The following is a 17,159-nucleotide window of genomic DNA, read 5'->3' on the forward strand; positions in this document are numbered from 1 at the left end:
TACAACATCATGATTTGATATTTATATAATTGCAAAGGATCACCACAATGTCTAAATAACATCCATCACCACACAGTTACATTGTTTTTTCCAATGTGAGAACTTTTAAGATCCGCTGTCTCAGCAACTTCCAGATATACAATACAGTGTTATTAAGTGGGTTTCCCAGGTGGCTCAGTGGAAGAGAAGCTGCCTGCCAGTGCAGAGTCAGAGGAGATGTGAGTTCCATTCCTGGGTCGGGAAGATCCCCCTGGTGGAGGAAATGGCAATCCACTCCAGTGTTCTTGCCTGAAAAATCGCATAGACACAGGAGCCCGGCAGGCTACAGTCCATCGCGTCAAAAAGAGTTGGACACAACTGAGTGACTGAGCATGATTATTAACTATATTCACCATCCTCTACATTAAATTCCCAAGCCTTGCTCATTTTGTAAGTCAGTTTGTGCCTCTAGACCACTGTTGCCCATTTTGCCCACTCTCCACCTTTGGCAGCCACCTCTGGCAGTCTCTTCTCTGTATCTTTGAAGTTAGTGTTCTTTGTTTTTAAATTCTACACGTAAATGAGATCATAAAGTATTTGTCTTTGTCTGAGTTATTTTACTTACCATAATGCCCTTAAAGTCTATCCATATTGCCACAAGTGGCAGGCTTCCCTTATTTTTTATGACTAATATTCCACTGTGTGTGTGTGTGTGTGTGTGTGTGTGTGTGTGTGTGTGTAGCCTTTCGTCTGTCCATTCATCCATCAGTGGATACTTAGGCTGTGTCCATGTCTTGGCCATTGTGAATAATGTTGCAGTGAACATGGGGTGCAGGTATCTTCTCGAGTCAGAGTTTTCCTTTATTCCTAGAAGTGAACATGCTGGATCACGTGGTAGTTATATTCACTTTTTTGAGGAAACTGTATACTGTTTTGTATAGTGTTTGTACCAATTTACACTCCTACCAATAGTATAGAAGGACTCCCCTTTCTCCACTTTCTTATCAAAGCTTGTTATTTCTTGTCCTTTTCATAAAGCCAGTCTAGCAGATGTGAGGGTATCTCATTGTGGTTTGTATTTCCCTGGTGATAAGTGATGTTGAGTTACCCTTTTCTGTACTTCTTAGCCATCTGTATGTATTCTTTTTTTGTATGTATTCTTTGTTTAAAAAAAAAGTCTATTCAGATCCTCTGTCCATTTTTAAGTTAGATTGTTCTCTTGATATTGAGTTATGTGAATTCTTTATGTTTTTTGGATATTAACCCTTTTTCAGGTATTATGATCTGTAGATACTTTCCCTCATTCCATCTGTTGCCTTTCCATTTGGTTGGTGGTTTCCTTTGCTGTCCAGAGGTTTTTAGCTTGATGTAATCTCACTTGTTTATTTTTGGTTTTTGTTGTCTTTGCTTTTGGTGTCAAATCCAGGTGTTTCAAATTGCTAAAGGTGTGAAAATCCCCTGTACTTTTCACTAATGCCTTACTTATGTATCTTTAACAAATGTTAAAAATGTTAAGGAGGACAAATTACAAAGAATCTTACGTGACTTGGATATTTAGGATAGATAGACAAAATAGTTACCCATTTTCGTTTTCGTATTTCTAAGAATCATAATATTAAACATCAACAAATATGGATAAGATTTCAACAACTTTTCTAAGTATCTACATTCTTTTTGGAGGCAGAGTTTTATAATGTTAATATTTCCAGACACATATATGCAACTACAGAAGCTATCAAAGAATTAGAGCCAAAGACAAGCCTGTCTGTGGGGAATTGGCAAGTGAAAAGTCTCAGAAAACTAGGATAAAAGAAGTACACAAGTTAAGTAAAGTTTGATATGTCCACATGATGGAAGACTATGTAGCCATTAATGTATTATGATTATTATATTGACATGAAAGTATACGCTCTCTGAATTGGTAAGCATAAGAGATCACCAAACCACATATATAATAAGATATAGTCTAAGTATTTGTGTCGGTAAGTGTATACTTTGTATACTGTGTATTGCTGTTGTTCAGTTGCTCAGTCATATGCAGCTCTTCACGATGCCATGGACTGAAGCACACCAGGCTTCCCTGCCCTTCACCATCTCCCAGAGTCTGCTCAAACTCATGTCCATTGAGTCAGCGATGTCATCCAACCATCTCATTGTCTGTTGTCCCCTTCTCCTCCTGCCCTCAACCTTTCCCAGCATCAGGGTCTTTTCTAAGGAGTCGGCTCATAGCGTCAAGTGGCCAGAGTATTGGAGCTTCAGTTTCAGCATCAGTCCTTCCAGTGAATATTCAGGGTTGATTTCCTTTAGGATCAACTGGTTTGATCCCCTTGTTGTATGAGGGACTCTCAAGAGTCTTCTCCAGCACCCCAGTTCAAAAGCATCAGTTCTTCGGTGCTCAGTCTTCTTTATGGCCCAGCTCTCACATCCATATATGACCACTGGGAAAACCACAGCTCTGACTATATGGACCTTTGTTGTCAGAGTGATGTCTCTGCTTTTTAATATGCTGTCTAGGCTAGAAAAAGTCTGAAATAATAACTGGTAAATGTAACCAGTGGTCATTTTAGGTAGTGGAACTTAGAGGCATTTCTTCATTTTCTTCTTCATAATTTACTAAATTATATGAATGCTTTATAATGAGCATATATTATTTTGATAATCAGAGACAATAAATATATTTTACTGGGTAGGAAAATACCTAGTTATTGTAATGTACCTTCCCTTCCTGCTCTCAGCTCCATGCTCTGACTATATCAGAATTAAATGGATTGTTAGAGAAGGTTGGAAAATCTAAGAAAAAGAGGAACAGGAGAAATCATAGTCTGCTTTCTAAGGCAGACTATGATTTCTCCTGTTCAATATTTTCCTCCCTGACAGGAGAAATAGTAATAAGAACTATTTCTAATTAGTATTTATGTGTCACAGGATCAGATATTATACTTTTGCTATAAAAAGTGTGTGCAACAGAGGGTGAAAATATGCATCATTCTGCTGCTGGTAGCTGGTGTTTATTGAGTGCTCCCTCCATGCTAGGCACAGCTTCAGCACTTACATCAGTTCAGTTCAGTCGGTTCAATCTCTCAGTCGTGTCCGACCCTTTGCGACCCCATGAATCACAGCACGCCAGGCCTCCCTGTCCATCACCAACTCCCAGAGTTCACTCAAACTCATGTCCATCGAGTTGGTGATGCCATCCAGCCATCTCATTCTCTGTCATCCCCTTCTCCTCCCACCCCCAATCCCTCCCAGCATCAGAGTCTTTTCCAGTGAGTCAACTCGTCGCATGAGGTGGCCAAAGTATTGGAGTTTCAGCTTCAGCATCAGACCTTCCAGTGAACACCCAGGGTTGATCTCCTTTAGAATGGACTGGTTGGATCTCCTTGCAGTCCAAGGGACTCTCAAGAGTCTTCTCCAGCACCACAGTTCAAAAGCATCAATTCTTCGGCGATCAGCTTTCTTCACAGTCCAACTCTCACATCCATACATGACCACGGGAAAAAACATAGCCTTGACTAGACGGACCTTGGTTGGCAAAGTAATGTCTCTGCTTTTTAATATGCTATCTAGGTTGGTCATTAATCCTTATGGTAGTCCTGCTAGAGTGTGTGTGTGTGTGTGTTTGTGTAGTCGTGTTAGTTGTGTTGGAATCTTTGCAACCTCACAGTCTGTCACCCACCAGGTTCCTCTGTCCATGAGATTCTCCAGGTAAGAATACTGGAGTGGGGATTCCTTCTCCAGAGGATCTTCCCAACTCAGGGATCAAATCCACATCTCTTGCATCTCCTTCATTGGCAGGCGTATTCTTTACCACTGAGCCACCTGGGCAGCGCAGTCCTGTTGTTATCCTTGTTTTATAGATGAGGCACAGAGAGAATATTAGTATGCCTCTACTTTCTAGATCTTTCCAGAACTATGAGAACGTACTTGATTGAGGGCAGGAGGAGATTGCTTACATTTATAGTTATCATTCCAGACTTTTTTCTAGCCTAGACAGCATATTAAAAAGCAGAGACATCACTTTGACAACAAAGGTCCATATAGTCAAAGATGTGGTTTTTCCAGTAGTCATGTATGGATGTGAGAATTGTACCATAAAGAAGGCTGAGTGCCGAAGAACTGATGCTTTAGAATTGGGGTGCTAGAGAAGACTCTTGAGAGTCCCTTGGACAGCAAGGAGATCAAGCTAGTAAATCCAAAAGGAAATCAACCCTGAATATTCACTGGAAGGACTAATGCTGAAGCTGAAGCTCCAATACTTTGGCTACCTGATGCAAAGAACTGACTCACTGGAAAAGACCCTGATGCTGGGAGAGGTTGAGGGCAGGAGGAGAAGGGAGCAACAGAGGATGAGATGGCTGGATGGCATCGCTGACTCAGTGGACATGAATTTGAATTCTCATAGTTTTCATAGTTCTAGTAAGACCTATGAAGGGAAGCATAGCTAGCAAAGTAGAGCCTGGATTCAAACCCAGGCACTCTAGGCCAGAGGCATCATTCTTACCCACTAAACTGGACAGCATTTTAAACTTCATTTCATTGGATCATCAACTTTGGAAAATTTGATGCAACTTTGTCACTAAAGCACTCTTAGTATTTGCAGAAGATAATTTTATTACCTCTGGCAATCTCTAGTTAATATTGAGTTCTTACGAAAGTATATGTCATGATAAGATCTTGTACTTTTTAAATACTATTGGATTATACTTTATGTATACAATTGTAGGTATATACTCACACAAGTGCACTTTTTAATGTAGTCTTAGAAGATGATTCCATTGTGATAAACTTTTGTTTATATAAGTTCATATAAACTTACATGATATATATATATATATCATAGAAAGGAGAAAGGTTATAAATCAAGAACTTAATACTGAGTTTTAAACCAACATTATACTGTCTTATGTTAATAATTCTAACAATATTTACAAGAGGAAGCTACCAAGTTTTGTTGTTGGTTGTCATATTCTAAATGCAGCCATGACTTGTTTTCTGTAATGTATGTGTTCAACAAAATCAACATGTTTTCACAATGGAAAAAATCCATAGCGAAAGGAAAAGAGGAGGAAAGGTTGGTAGAGATGGTTTAAATAGACCAAGTCTTGAATAATTTCTCTTTGTATAATTAAAATGTACTGTTATCATTCCAGCTGAAAAATTAGAAAGTTAATGGAAAGACTTAAGAAACGTTTAACAACTAACCTCATCTGCCTCACAAAAACCATTTCCTCTCCTGAGTTACCATTATGGTGAGCCACAGGAGAAACCTTAGTCTTCAATTTTCATTTGAACTTTTTCATTGATGAATGCTTTATAGTAATCAAATGTAATTAAAATGGAATAAAAGATGTGCAAAACAGAAGTATCCAGTTTTAGGAAATGGCGAGTATATATAATACTTAGATTTTCTTAAACATATATATATGTAATAATTATATATTTAGGTCCTTAAACAAATTTACATTTTCTTTCAAAATGAATACTCTATTGAAGTGATTTTTTTTCAAGCAAGGTTTCATATTTTATGTCTCTAAGAGGTCAGATATGTATTAGACTTTGCTAACCTGGAAAATTATATCAGTTGTTTTTATTTAAAAACCTTATTAGTTGATGGTAAATACTTATTTTGTATAAAAATTAAGTTATAATAAATAGTTTGGACTTCAGTGCAGCTTTTTGATCTTTCCAATAATAGATATTTATGATTAGCAGGCTTATAGTAGGGTCAACAAAACCTTATCCAGTGACCATTTAAAATCAAATCATTTCCATATTCAAGGTCACATTTTCTTGCCTTTATTTCCACAGTGCATTGCACATAATACATACTTGGTAAATGTTATGTTAAAGTGAAGGAGTTAAAGGAATGAATGAATAAACAAATGGGAAATGTTAACCTCTGTCCCAGGAGTAGTTGAACTTAAGTTTTAATTGAAAGAGCTAATTTTACTTCTATAAAACTGAGGAAATGTTGACCTACTCTTCATTTCATGATCGATGGTATGAAAATGGTGAGTGAATGAAGTCGATTCTCTCTACTAGTAACAACGTACTTAAACTGCTAAGGAGAACTTTGCAGTGCCTTTTAAAAGTAATTTAATTTTCATTAAGACTGAGGAGATGATGGCCAAAATACCAAGAACTTTATTCATTTTTAAAAATGCAAGTCAAAGTTTGCCAAAAATAGGTGTCAGGGCTATTTTTACCTGGCTTATTAATTCTCTTTGCCTTAATGGATACAGATCTTTTGAAATATTTTTCTCATTGGATATTTATGAACAGGATACCAGAGAAATTACTGTTTCCTCCGTCTCTTCTTTCAGGTATAACTTTAAGTGGTTCAGAGTCCATTTGATGAAGAAATACACTTGGTGTTACGAGAGCACCAAAGAAACACATTTAATAGCAGCATTTGTTATTCTGCCTAATGGTGTAAAACGTTTCACCTAATATTTTAAAACATAGGACCAATATAAATGCTTAATGGGTATTATGGAGATCTTGTGCTGCTTAAATGAGACTTGGGTTGTTATAATGGCATCTGTAAGTTAGTAACTGATATTCCCTGTTAGGTACTGAGAAAAGCACATCTGTAAAAACTGATGTGTCCTGGTGTTTGTGGCAGGATTTGGACTGTCTTTAATCTCCTTTGACTTGTTCATCTTCCTTTAAGGCCATCCATAAAGATGCACTGAGTGTCCTTTTCAGCCTTTGGTTAGGATTTGCATCAGTAGTCATAAACCTGCTCTCCGGACAAAGACACCCTTTCCTTTGAAGTAATTGCTCAAGCTTTTCAAAGCAGTCCAAGAAGTCTATCCTCTTTCTCTTTATTTTTCTTTAAGAAGAGTTTGAAGTGTAGCCCCTTAAACTAGCAGCGAGATAAATTTTTCTCTTCAGCTTTATTGAAAGCCGTGACGATTTTTCAAGCAGTAAGACTTTAAAAGGTTCTTAAGGGAATCTGTTCTGCTTTATGATCTATAGCTTTTGGTAGATCCCACTATCTCAGAAAGCAAAAGCGAAGACTTTTTGTATCCACTAACTACTGCAAATTTTTATCAAAGAATTAACCTGATGTTTTTCAGAAGACATTTTCCCCCTGCTCTATATTCAGTTTAGAGACTTCGATGAGAGATGGCCATAGCTTTGGAGTCTTTGAAAAGGTAATATGTGGCCAGTGTTGTCTTATTTGAGCTGGTTTTCCCCACTAGGTATTAACTCTGTGTGTTGACAGGTAGTGGGAGGGGCAGATTTAGCTGAGTGCTGCAGTGAGAGTCTTATATGGTTCCCAGATTTCCTTTCTAAGCTTTCCAAACACATATACATAGACATGCATATATATTGTTATCAATATGTGAATGTTATTGCTATATTGCAGGATAATGTAACTGCAGAGAAATAGATTCTGTGAGCCACTATGAAGCCTGCATTTCCATTCCCCCATCAGCACATCAGCCTTCATAATTTCATTCCAAGGGGTCCCCAAAATATCTGTTGAAGTTACCACTGTGGACCTGTTGGACTTAAATCTCACATCATATAACTCTGTTTGCTGCAGTGAAATTGTAATATGTAAAACATTCGGTTTATAGACACTTACAAAAATCCAAGTATTTATTTTGAGCATATTTTTTAATGAGAAAATGTAAAGAATCTCCGATCTTCACCCCATACAGTAAAGGTTAATACGAAGTTTAGTCTTTAAACAAGACTGGAAATAGCTTTTCTTAGAGGAAATGATCTCTGTTCTTATATTGTTGTACGTGGACTTTTAGAGGTTGTTAATGTGCGTTTCCTGAAGTGGGGGAAAGTTCAGTAACAGGGGCTTTCTTTTTTTTACTGGAAAAACTCTAGTGAAACCAGTTACCTAAGTCGAACCCAATGATCGTAAGTTTACCCTTATGCTTTCAATTTGTTGTTTTTCTTTTCTTTTTCTCTCCTTTTCCTCTGTCTCCCCCTGTATTTCCTGAACTGTCTAATCTGCTTCCTGGGTTAGGAAACATTTTGCCAAACTTTGAAGCCAGAGTCCTAGCATTGAACAGGCCTTATTTAGATAGAGATCAGCCCAAGGAAAAGAAAAATCTCTTTCAGTTTTGAAATGACACAGTATGTGCCTGTGTGTTCGGATGTGTGGAGGGAAAAATGATCGGTACAGTGTGGATTATAGTAAAGCATAGTTAAAAAATCTTAATTATGAGTTTACAAAAAAGAATGCTTATATCTTAATTCACTTTATGGGGTAAATCATGAGGCTTCCTAAACTCTACAGTCTTAAAAAATTCTCAGTATTTCAACTCTTTCACATTAAAGAAAGAAATCTAATTGATAGCAGTCTTCTCATTTCCTCTCCATGTCTCTGAGAAAATACTCTTAGATCTAGAAAACAAACAAACAAAAAAGTTAGCATTGGCATGCTTAAGTGACAGCATCCCAGAAAATGGTACCTTATGAAAACAAAAAGGAACAATCACAATGAAAATATATTCCTTAGATCTTAATGATTTTAATTCTTGATTTTAAGAAAGTTGCCAATAGATATAATTAGACATTAATTTCAAAAATATAACAGCATATGGTATTTTTGTGGAATATAGAGTGACTTGAAGAAAGGGGAAGAAACCATGAATCAGGGCTAAAGTATTGGTAACTTTTAAAAATTATTTCTGTTTTTAGTGGCAAGACTTACCTCTAGCAGAAGGTTAAGTAGTTCAGACAGGTTTGCATTACTTGCTTCTTTTCTTAACAAATTTGCATACTTTTAAAGGGAAAAAAAATAGCTGCTTGTGTAACAAATGCTTTCTGGTTTGGAAAATCTGAAGTTAACTTTGTATTAACGTGGGTTTCTCTTCCCATGCATGCGTACTGCATGCTAAGTCGTTTCAATTGTGTCCAACTCTTTGCAACCCTATAGACTGTAGCCCGCCAGGCCACTCTGGCCATGGGGTTCTCCTGGCAAGAATACTGGAGTGGGTTGCCATGCCCTTCTCCAGGGGATCTTCCCTACCCAGGGATCGAACCCAGGTCTCTTATGTGTCCTACATTGGGAGGCGGGCTCTTTACCAGTAGCGCCACCTGGGAAGCCCATTCTCTCCCCACAAAAGTTTTAAAACTGAGTCAAGGAAACCAGGCCCTTGTTGCACTTACCCCCTGACCTTTTAGTATGTCATTTGAGGGCTCCCTTGGTCAGTCTCCTGACATGCAAGCCAGTTCCTGAATCTGCACGGAGCACAGCCAGTGTGGTGCAGAGTTTGACATGATACCTTTTCACTCAGAAGCACCTAGAGTCACCAAAAGCCAGGAAGGACACAGTGGGGACCTAACCTTGCATCACGTAGTCAGTAAACGCACTGTATTAATTATGCGAGATGACCAGACAGACGTGAAGTAACTGCAGGCTCCTGGGGCAGAGGGGCCCAGGACATAGAGACCAGACTGTCTTTATTTAAGGAGAGGTACTCTCCTGGTTAGGATCAATGTGCTGTCAAGAAAACCTCTTTTCCTTCTTCCCACCCCCAAAAACACAGGCATGTACATAGATTTGCATAACATTTCAGAGAACATGTTGACCATCATAAAAAGCACTAGTCAGTTTTTTGATCAGCAGCATTTGGTCATGACACAATGGTGTGATCACTCACCTACAGCCAGACATCCTGGAGTGCAAAGTCAAGTGGGCCTTAGGAAGCATCGCTACGACCAAAGCTAGTGGAGATGATGGAATTCCAGTTGAGCTACTTCAAATCCTAAAAGATGATGAAAGTGCTGCACTCATTATGCCAGCAAATTTGGGAAACTTAGCAGTGGCCACAGGACTGGAAAAGGTCAGTTTTCATTCCAATCCCAAAGAAAGGCAATGCCAAAGAATGCTCAAACTACCGCGCAATTGCACTCATCTCACACACTAGCAAAGTAATGCTCAAAATTCTCCAAGCCAGGCTTCAGCAATACATGAACCGTGAAATTCCAGATGTTCAAGCTGGATTTAGAAAAGGCAGAGGAACCAGAGAGATCGAATTACACACATCTGTTGGATCATTGAAAAAGCAAGAGAATTCCAGAAAAACAACTACTTCTGCTATATTAACTACGCCAGAGCCTTTGACTGTGTGGATCACAACGAACTGAAAAATTCTTCTAGAGATGGGAATACCAGACCACCTGACCTGCCTCCTGAGAGATCTGTGTGCAGGTCAAGAAGTAACAGAACCAGACATGGAACAACAGACTGGTTCCAAATTGGGAAATGAGTACGTCAAGGTTGTATATTGTCACCCTGCTTATTTAACTTATATGAAGAGTACATCATGAGAAGTGCCAGGCTAGATGAAGGACAAGCTGGAATCAAGATTGCCAGGAGAAAAATCAATAACCTCAGACACACAGATGACACTACCCTTATGGCAGAAAGTGAAGAGGAACTAAAGAGCCTCTTGATGAAAGTGAAAGAGGAGAGTGAAAAAGTTGGCTTTAAGCTCAACATTCAGAAAACTAAGGTCGTGACATCTCGTCCCATCACTTCATGGCAAATAGATGGGGAAACAGTGGAAACAGTAACCGACTTAATTATTTTGGGCTCCAACATCATTGCAGATGGTGACTGCAGCCATGAAATTAAAAGATGCTTACTCCCTGGAAGGAAAATTATGACCAACCTAGAGAGCATATTAAAAAGCAGAGACATTACTTTGCCAACAAAGGTCCATGTAGTCAAGGCTATGGTTTTTCCAACAGTCATGTATGGATGTGAGAGTTGGACTATAAAGAAAGCAGAGCACCAAAGAATTGATGCTTTTGAACTGTGGTGTTGGAGAAGACTCTTGAGAGTCCCTTCGACTGCAAGGAGGTCCAACCAGTCCATCCTAAAGGAAATCAGTCCTGAATATTCATTGGAAGGACTAATGTTAAAGCTGAAACTCCAATCCTTTGGCCACCTGATGCGAAGAACTGACCTTGAAAAGACCTTGATACTAGGAATGATTGAAGACAGGAGGAGAAGGGGACGACAGAGGATGAGATAGTTGGATGGCATCACCAACTCGATGGACATGAGTTTGAGATGATGAAGGACAGGGGGAAGCCTGGCGTGCTGCAGTTCATGGGGTTGCAAAGAGTTCGGACACAACTGAGTGACTGAATGGCTTAAAGACACCGTGAATGCAGTTCAGACATCCTCACCAAGACAAAGGTCTCAGTGGCCCCGGAGGAGGAGGGCTGACTGAGGGGGCATTATTGTCCATCCACAAATCATCTAATCAGAGGGCTCATATTTACATTTGCAGATGTATCTGAGGCAGTTCATAATGCAGATTTTTGTGTTATTTTTTCCATTTTAAACTATCATTGCTTGATCATCATGTAAAGCTTAGAAATTTAGCAACCTATGCTCCTCAAACTCTAGCATGGAGTCCAGATCATCACCTAAAAACAAGATTTGGGGTCAGAGTCCCTGGTGGCTCAGACAGTAACGGACCTGCATGCAAATGCAGGAGACCTGGATGAAATTCTTAGATCAGGAAGATCCCCTGGAGGAGGGCACGGCAACCCACTCCAGCATTCTTGCCTGGAGAATCCTCATGGACAGAGGAACCTGGTGGGCTACAGTCCATGGGGTCGCAAAAGGGTTGGGCATGACTGAGCAACTGACACACACATTTCTTTCCAAAGCTGTAAATTAAAGATTTAGGCATCATGGGTATTAGGGACAAATTATTGGTGATATAATCTGAGTAGAGGGAGGTCATCCCTCACATGAACTTGAATTAATTTGTTACTTTTTATCCTTTTTTCCCCCAAAAGGTGAGACCACCACTCCTCGGGCCATTCTGACAGGTCATGACTACGAGATCACTTGTGCTGCTGTTTGCGCGGAGCTCGGCCTTGTGTTAAGCGGCTCTAAAGGTAAACCTGTGGGACCTTCAGAAAACGAGTGTGTTTTTTGGTGTCTTATAGTAACAGATTACCAAAGATGAACTTGGTGCCATTTTTTCTGAAGCTGTGCTGTCTGTCACAGGGGCTGTTAGACACGTGGCAGACCCATGACTGTTCACATTAACTGAAATGAAATAGAAGGTACAGTTCAATTCCCGGTGGCACTAACCACATTGCAGGGGCTCAGTGTTCACCTCTGACTAGGGGCTGTGGTATGGGACAGCCCAGAAAGGGACCTTTTCCATCACTGCAGAAAGTCCTGTCTCACAGCACTGCTCTGAAGAGTGAGGCGGGAACAAGAGCGTCTTTGTGTGTGTGTTTGCTCGTCTCGACTCTGCCTGGGCTGGGTTCCATCTCACACCTGAACAGAACTTCCTGGCCCAGTCTGTCTCTCCTTCCAAATATCTGAACGAGGACGGCATTGAGAATGGAGTGGGAAAAACACTTCAGCTGGTTTGCCTGCGGGTCTGCCCTCAGAGTACCGCCGCGTGTCTGGGCCAAAGGTGTTAAGCACGCTTTCCCAGAGCGCCCACAACAGATCAGCGTCTGACCGGGAACAAAGCTGTTTCCAGCTCACTTTCATTCCGTTGTAATAGTCTGTTCATCTCTCTGTCCCGCGGCCCTGAACTTAGCTCTGAACATACAAAATGCAGTCACATCTCTTTTAGGCTGATCTGATGGGGAGGGACAGAGTTTTTGAGTCACCTTACCTGTGCCTTGAACTAGAATACTTAGTCTGGCTAACAAGACGTATTAGTTCAATATTGGTATTTAAAACTTAGTTGGTCAAAACAATGGAACAATGATAACAAGAATTCTGTAACTGCTTTTTATACCCAGTGATCTTATTAATCCTGAGCTAACATGAGATCTTGGACTATATGCGACCTGAACTGGACATCTTTCATGGTTTCATGCAAAGATATTAAAAATCAGTCATTTGAATGGGAAATATTATGATTAATCATCAGTTGGAAATTTTATGGTTGTTCCGTGGCTTTTAAATTTTTTATCAAAACATTTAAAATTCTCTTGTTCAGTTTCATACGTACACATATACATACACGGACTCCCCCAGTGACTCAGTGGTAAAGATTCTGCCTGCAACGCAGGAGACATAAGTTTGACCCCCAGGTCAGGAACATTTCCCTGGAGATGAGAATGGCAACTGGCTCCAGTATTCTGGCCTGGAGAATCCCCTGAGCAGAGGAGCCTGGCAAGCTACAGTACATGGGGCTGCAGAGTGGGACACGACTGAGCACATATACACACATGTGTACACATATCTGTGGACATAAAAAGCAAGACGTTGCTTAGTACACTGTAACTTAAAACATCAGAAACATCGAGAGTGAAAGTGTTCTATTTCTTTGTGAAAAATACGGGAGCTTTGACGGTGCTTACCCACTCCTCTCCATGTAATCTAAGATGAGGGGCGAGAATCTTCTGGATGCCTTGCCCAGCTGTCAGACCCCTTCCTCAGTTTGGATCAGCTTCCAACATGGTATCTTCTCTGCTTTCAGTGTCATGAACCATCTCCTCGGTTTCCTTTAATGTGAAGGTTCTTGCTGGCCCCACTCCCAGGATATCCTGGTGTTTAATAAGCCACTTTCCTAACTTACATCAGTGAGGCCACCTTCACTCACTCCCTCGGGCTGCATGTCCACAGCCTCTCAGTGATATCAACACCCCATGATCCGCTCTGTCTTCTCCAAATCCACGTAGGTTTGCTTCAGATTTCACGTCCAGCATTGTCACTTCTCATTTCCTTATGGCAGATTCATCTTTGTTGGCCACTATCCTCTTTTGATCATGTGTTTTTGTAAAATGCCATATAGTCCTATCCCTGGTGACAAGGGGGTCTGCAGTCTGTGGGTAAGCTGAGTCACGGACGTGCAGTGACCATTCACTAACAGACTTTGAGAGAAGTGGGCCTGTTTTTTATAATCATCTGTGGGCTGAAGAGCTGGTTATAGAGTGTGTACCTTATGCAGTTACTGTGGTAAATGAAATCTGAACTGAGGCTGGGGTCATTTAGAGTGACAACTGAAATCCATGCTTGCCGGAACTGTGTAGGGCAAATGCTACTTTATATATTTATGGTGAGGATGCTAAAAACGTACCAACTCCCTGAGTGGTCCAGAGAAAGCTGAGAGGCATGCTTTAGTGGTCACGAAGTGACGCAGCAGCAGCAGCAGCAGCAGCAGGGATGGGTAATGACTCCGTATAGCTGGGAGTAATTTAGCCCAGAGAAAAGTGGGGCCTGTAGTCTAGTTACCTCCTTTATCCAATGAGACGTTTCTTAGGACCTGCTCATCACACAGGCAGTTTTGGTTACCTGCTCCTCCTTTGCTTGGCATGCAGCAGGCAGTCAGTAAAGATGGAACGGCACTGCTACATGTGGGCTGCTCGGCAGTTTCATCACCTTCCTTACTGAGTTTTCACCATCCCCTCCAGGCCCCTGGAAGATGCAGGGAGGGTCACAGATCATCTTCTGTGTCATGGCAGCCCATGTTTAACAGAGGCCTTCCTGGAAGCTCTTCTAGGATTTAAAATTTGTCCTGTTTCTTTCTGAATTCCTCCAGTTTTTTTTTTATCATCTCTGGGCATAATGAATTTCATAAGTAATTTCCTGTTTCTTGAGATGTGAAATTGAACATGTATGACTGTTTTCTCCCTGGTGGAAGGTGAGATCTGGCTGGCATGCCGATTTTACAAAATGACTATATCAGTCTTTTTACAGCTGTGATATGGTACTGTCATCCTGTTTGATTTGTGTTCGAGATTCAGATCACTTTTGTCTGTTCTTGTGAAAAGACTTCAGTTTGCCTTTTGTTTCTGTTTTCCCAGAGGGGCCATGTCTCATACATTCCATGAATGGGGACTTGTTAAGGACTTTGGAGGGTCCAGAAAACTGCCTGAAACCAAAACTCATTCAGGCGTCAAGAGAGGGCCATTGTGTCATCTTCTATGAGAATGGCTCCTTCTGTACGTTCAGTGTGAATGGAAAACTCCAGGCCACCATGGAAACAGACGATAACATAAGGGTAAGTGTATGTACAGACTTCTCAGGATCTGTGCTTTCACCTCAGAGTGTACGGGTGGGTGAGGAGGTAGAAAGGTCACCAAAGAAGCCTCTGTGTTTAGACACCAAGGGCCTCTTTTTCGCCAAAGAGAGACTCATCCGGTAGCATTTGGACAGGGGTGTCTGCTTCCCAGAGCCCAGCCTGTCCCAGCCGTGCCAACTGTGTGCCCAGCCTGCGGTCCAGGTCATGAAGTGAAGCTGGGAGGAGCCTTCAGCAAAGGGGTATTCTTAGATCTGAAGCCATCCTGGGTGGCTGTCAGTGGCACTGCTCATTATTTTTTCGTTTTTGTTTTTTAACCTAAGCATGTTAACTGCACAGTGCTGTTTCCTGAGCATCAAAGCTAAAATAGTGCCTTAAGGGTACCCTAAAACTAGCTCCCTCTACACTTGAACAGGCTGATGGTTGGAGTGGTAGGGATTACGATGCTTTAGGATTAGCATCTAATTGCAGACTTGACTTCTGTGTGGATAACAGGACCCAAACATTAAGGAAGTTGTGCTTCAAATTATGATGTGAATCCAACAAATGATTTTTCACTTCTGGTGTACAAGAGACGGCCCTGGTGGCCCCTCGCAAGTCTTCCTTCATTTTCAGGCTAGGGCTCTGTGAGTATTAGAGGGGAGGAGAAGAGTAAGGACCGCTCATGGAGAGGCTGTTTTCAAGGTCCTTCTTCTCACACCTCCAGACTTCTTGGTGCAGGTTAAGTTTCATTTTCCCGGACCCCTTGTATTTCCTCAGATAAGGTTGGAGGGGCATGTGAGCTGCCCACAGTGAAGGGGCAGGGTGTGTTGGGGGTGGGCAGAAGGCCACAGAGGCCTCAGCCTTCTGAGTGTGGTATAAGTTAGTTCTAAGTTAGTTCTGGCCACTGTTCTCATGGCTACTCCTGACCTGGGGTGACTTAGGTGACATAACATTCTCCCCCTTTTCCCGAATCTAGTCTGATCTCTTTTCTCCTATAAATATTGGGGTCAGGAAGTACTAAGAAGTGACAGATAGTGTTAGTCACTCAGTCGTGTCCGACTCTTTGCAGCCCCTTAGACTGTAGCCCGCCAGGCTCCTCTGTCCATGGAATTCTCCAGGCAAGAATACTAGAGTGGATTTCCTCCTCCAGGGGATCTTCCTGACCCAGGGATCGAACCCTGGCCTCCCACACTGCAGGCAGAATCTTTACCATCTAAGCCACCAGGGAAGCCCATTAAGAAATAGAAACCCTAAATATAGATGGCACTGATCAGACCAAAGGCACTTGCTGCTTCTATATCCTAGGATGATTTACTTTTCTTTTTTTCATGGATCAGTTTTATTTTTTTTAAAGTCTTTTTTTTTTTTTTAATTTTTGGCTGCAGTAGGCAACTTGTGGGATCTTAGTTTCCCCAACCAGGGATCGAACCTGTGCCCTCAGCAGTGAAAGGGTGGGGTCTTAACCACTGGAGCACCGGAGAATTCTCCAGGATGGCTTGTTAATTCAGGAAATGGCTTTCCTCTTTGCTCTCCTCGTCTCTCTGGGAATTTTCTCCAGTGCATTTTGCCCGCCCTGCACACACAGATGCTCACACTCTACTTTTATTTTTCCCTCCCTTCATTTAAACCAAGTGCACATCAGAGGGTTTTCCTTTCGTCTTTTCTTTACGATAATAATGTTGATAATCTGTCACTTTGAGCTGCGATTATATTGTCAGCTACACTAATAAATCTGTAAAGTAATTTGAAATCCCTAGCTGGCTAAAACAATTTCTGTGGCCTTTCAGTCAGTACCAAAGGCTCCGGGAAGCTGCTTCAGGCAGCAGTTGGAGGCTTTCTGCACACTTTTCACACACACGCGCTTTTCCTCTCTGCCCTGTGGCTGTTGCGTTTTTCCCTCTGTAATATTTCCCACTGGATTTTAGGCTTAAACAATCCATCACCTTTTCCCAAGCATGCCTGTACTTTATCATACTAACTTGCAAGTGGCAACTGTGTGATTAAAGTGCGGTTGCCTAAAATGAGCACTGCCATGCCCAGCTCCAGAGACCCACCCTTTCGTAGCTGACTGCCTTGGGAAGGGTGGAAGGCCACCACAGGCTGGGAGCAGGAGACATCACAGAGCAAGACTGTCCAGCTCCGTCCTCAGTCGGAGCCAGTCTAAGGGAGAAGACCGTGGAAACAAATTAGTCATTAGCTCAGACCAGA

General features: G+C 41.3%; 1 protein-coding gene across 3 annotated transcripts in view; it reads left to right on the top strand.

The window, feature by feature from the left end:
* Positions 1–17,159, top strand: part of LRBA (LPS responsive beige-like anchor protein) — a 777,374-nt gene that overhangs the window by 752,173 nt on the left and 8,042 nt on the right. For all 3 annotated transcript variants that reach the window (XM_055405330.2, XM_055405331.2, XM_088827977.1), the window contains exons 54-55: positions 11,773–11,874; positions 14,755–14,951. In XM_055405330.2, coding sequence (XP_055261305.2) covers positions 11,773–11,874; positions 14,755–14,951 — 299 coding nt within the window. The remainder of the gene's footprint in view (positions 1–11,772; positions 11,875–14,754; positions 14,952–17,159) is intronic.

Source organism: Moschus berezovskii, chromosome 19 (genome assembly GCF_049115385.1).
Source record: "Moschus berezovskii isolate FMDL1 chromosome 19, NW_MosBer_1.0, whole genome shotgun sequence".
Lineage (NCBI taxonomy): Eukaryota > Metazoa > Chordata > Mammalia > Artiodactyla > Moschidae > Moschus > Moschus berezovskii.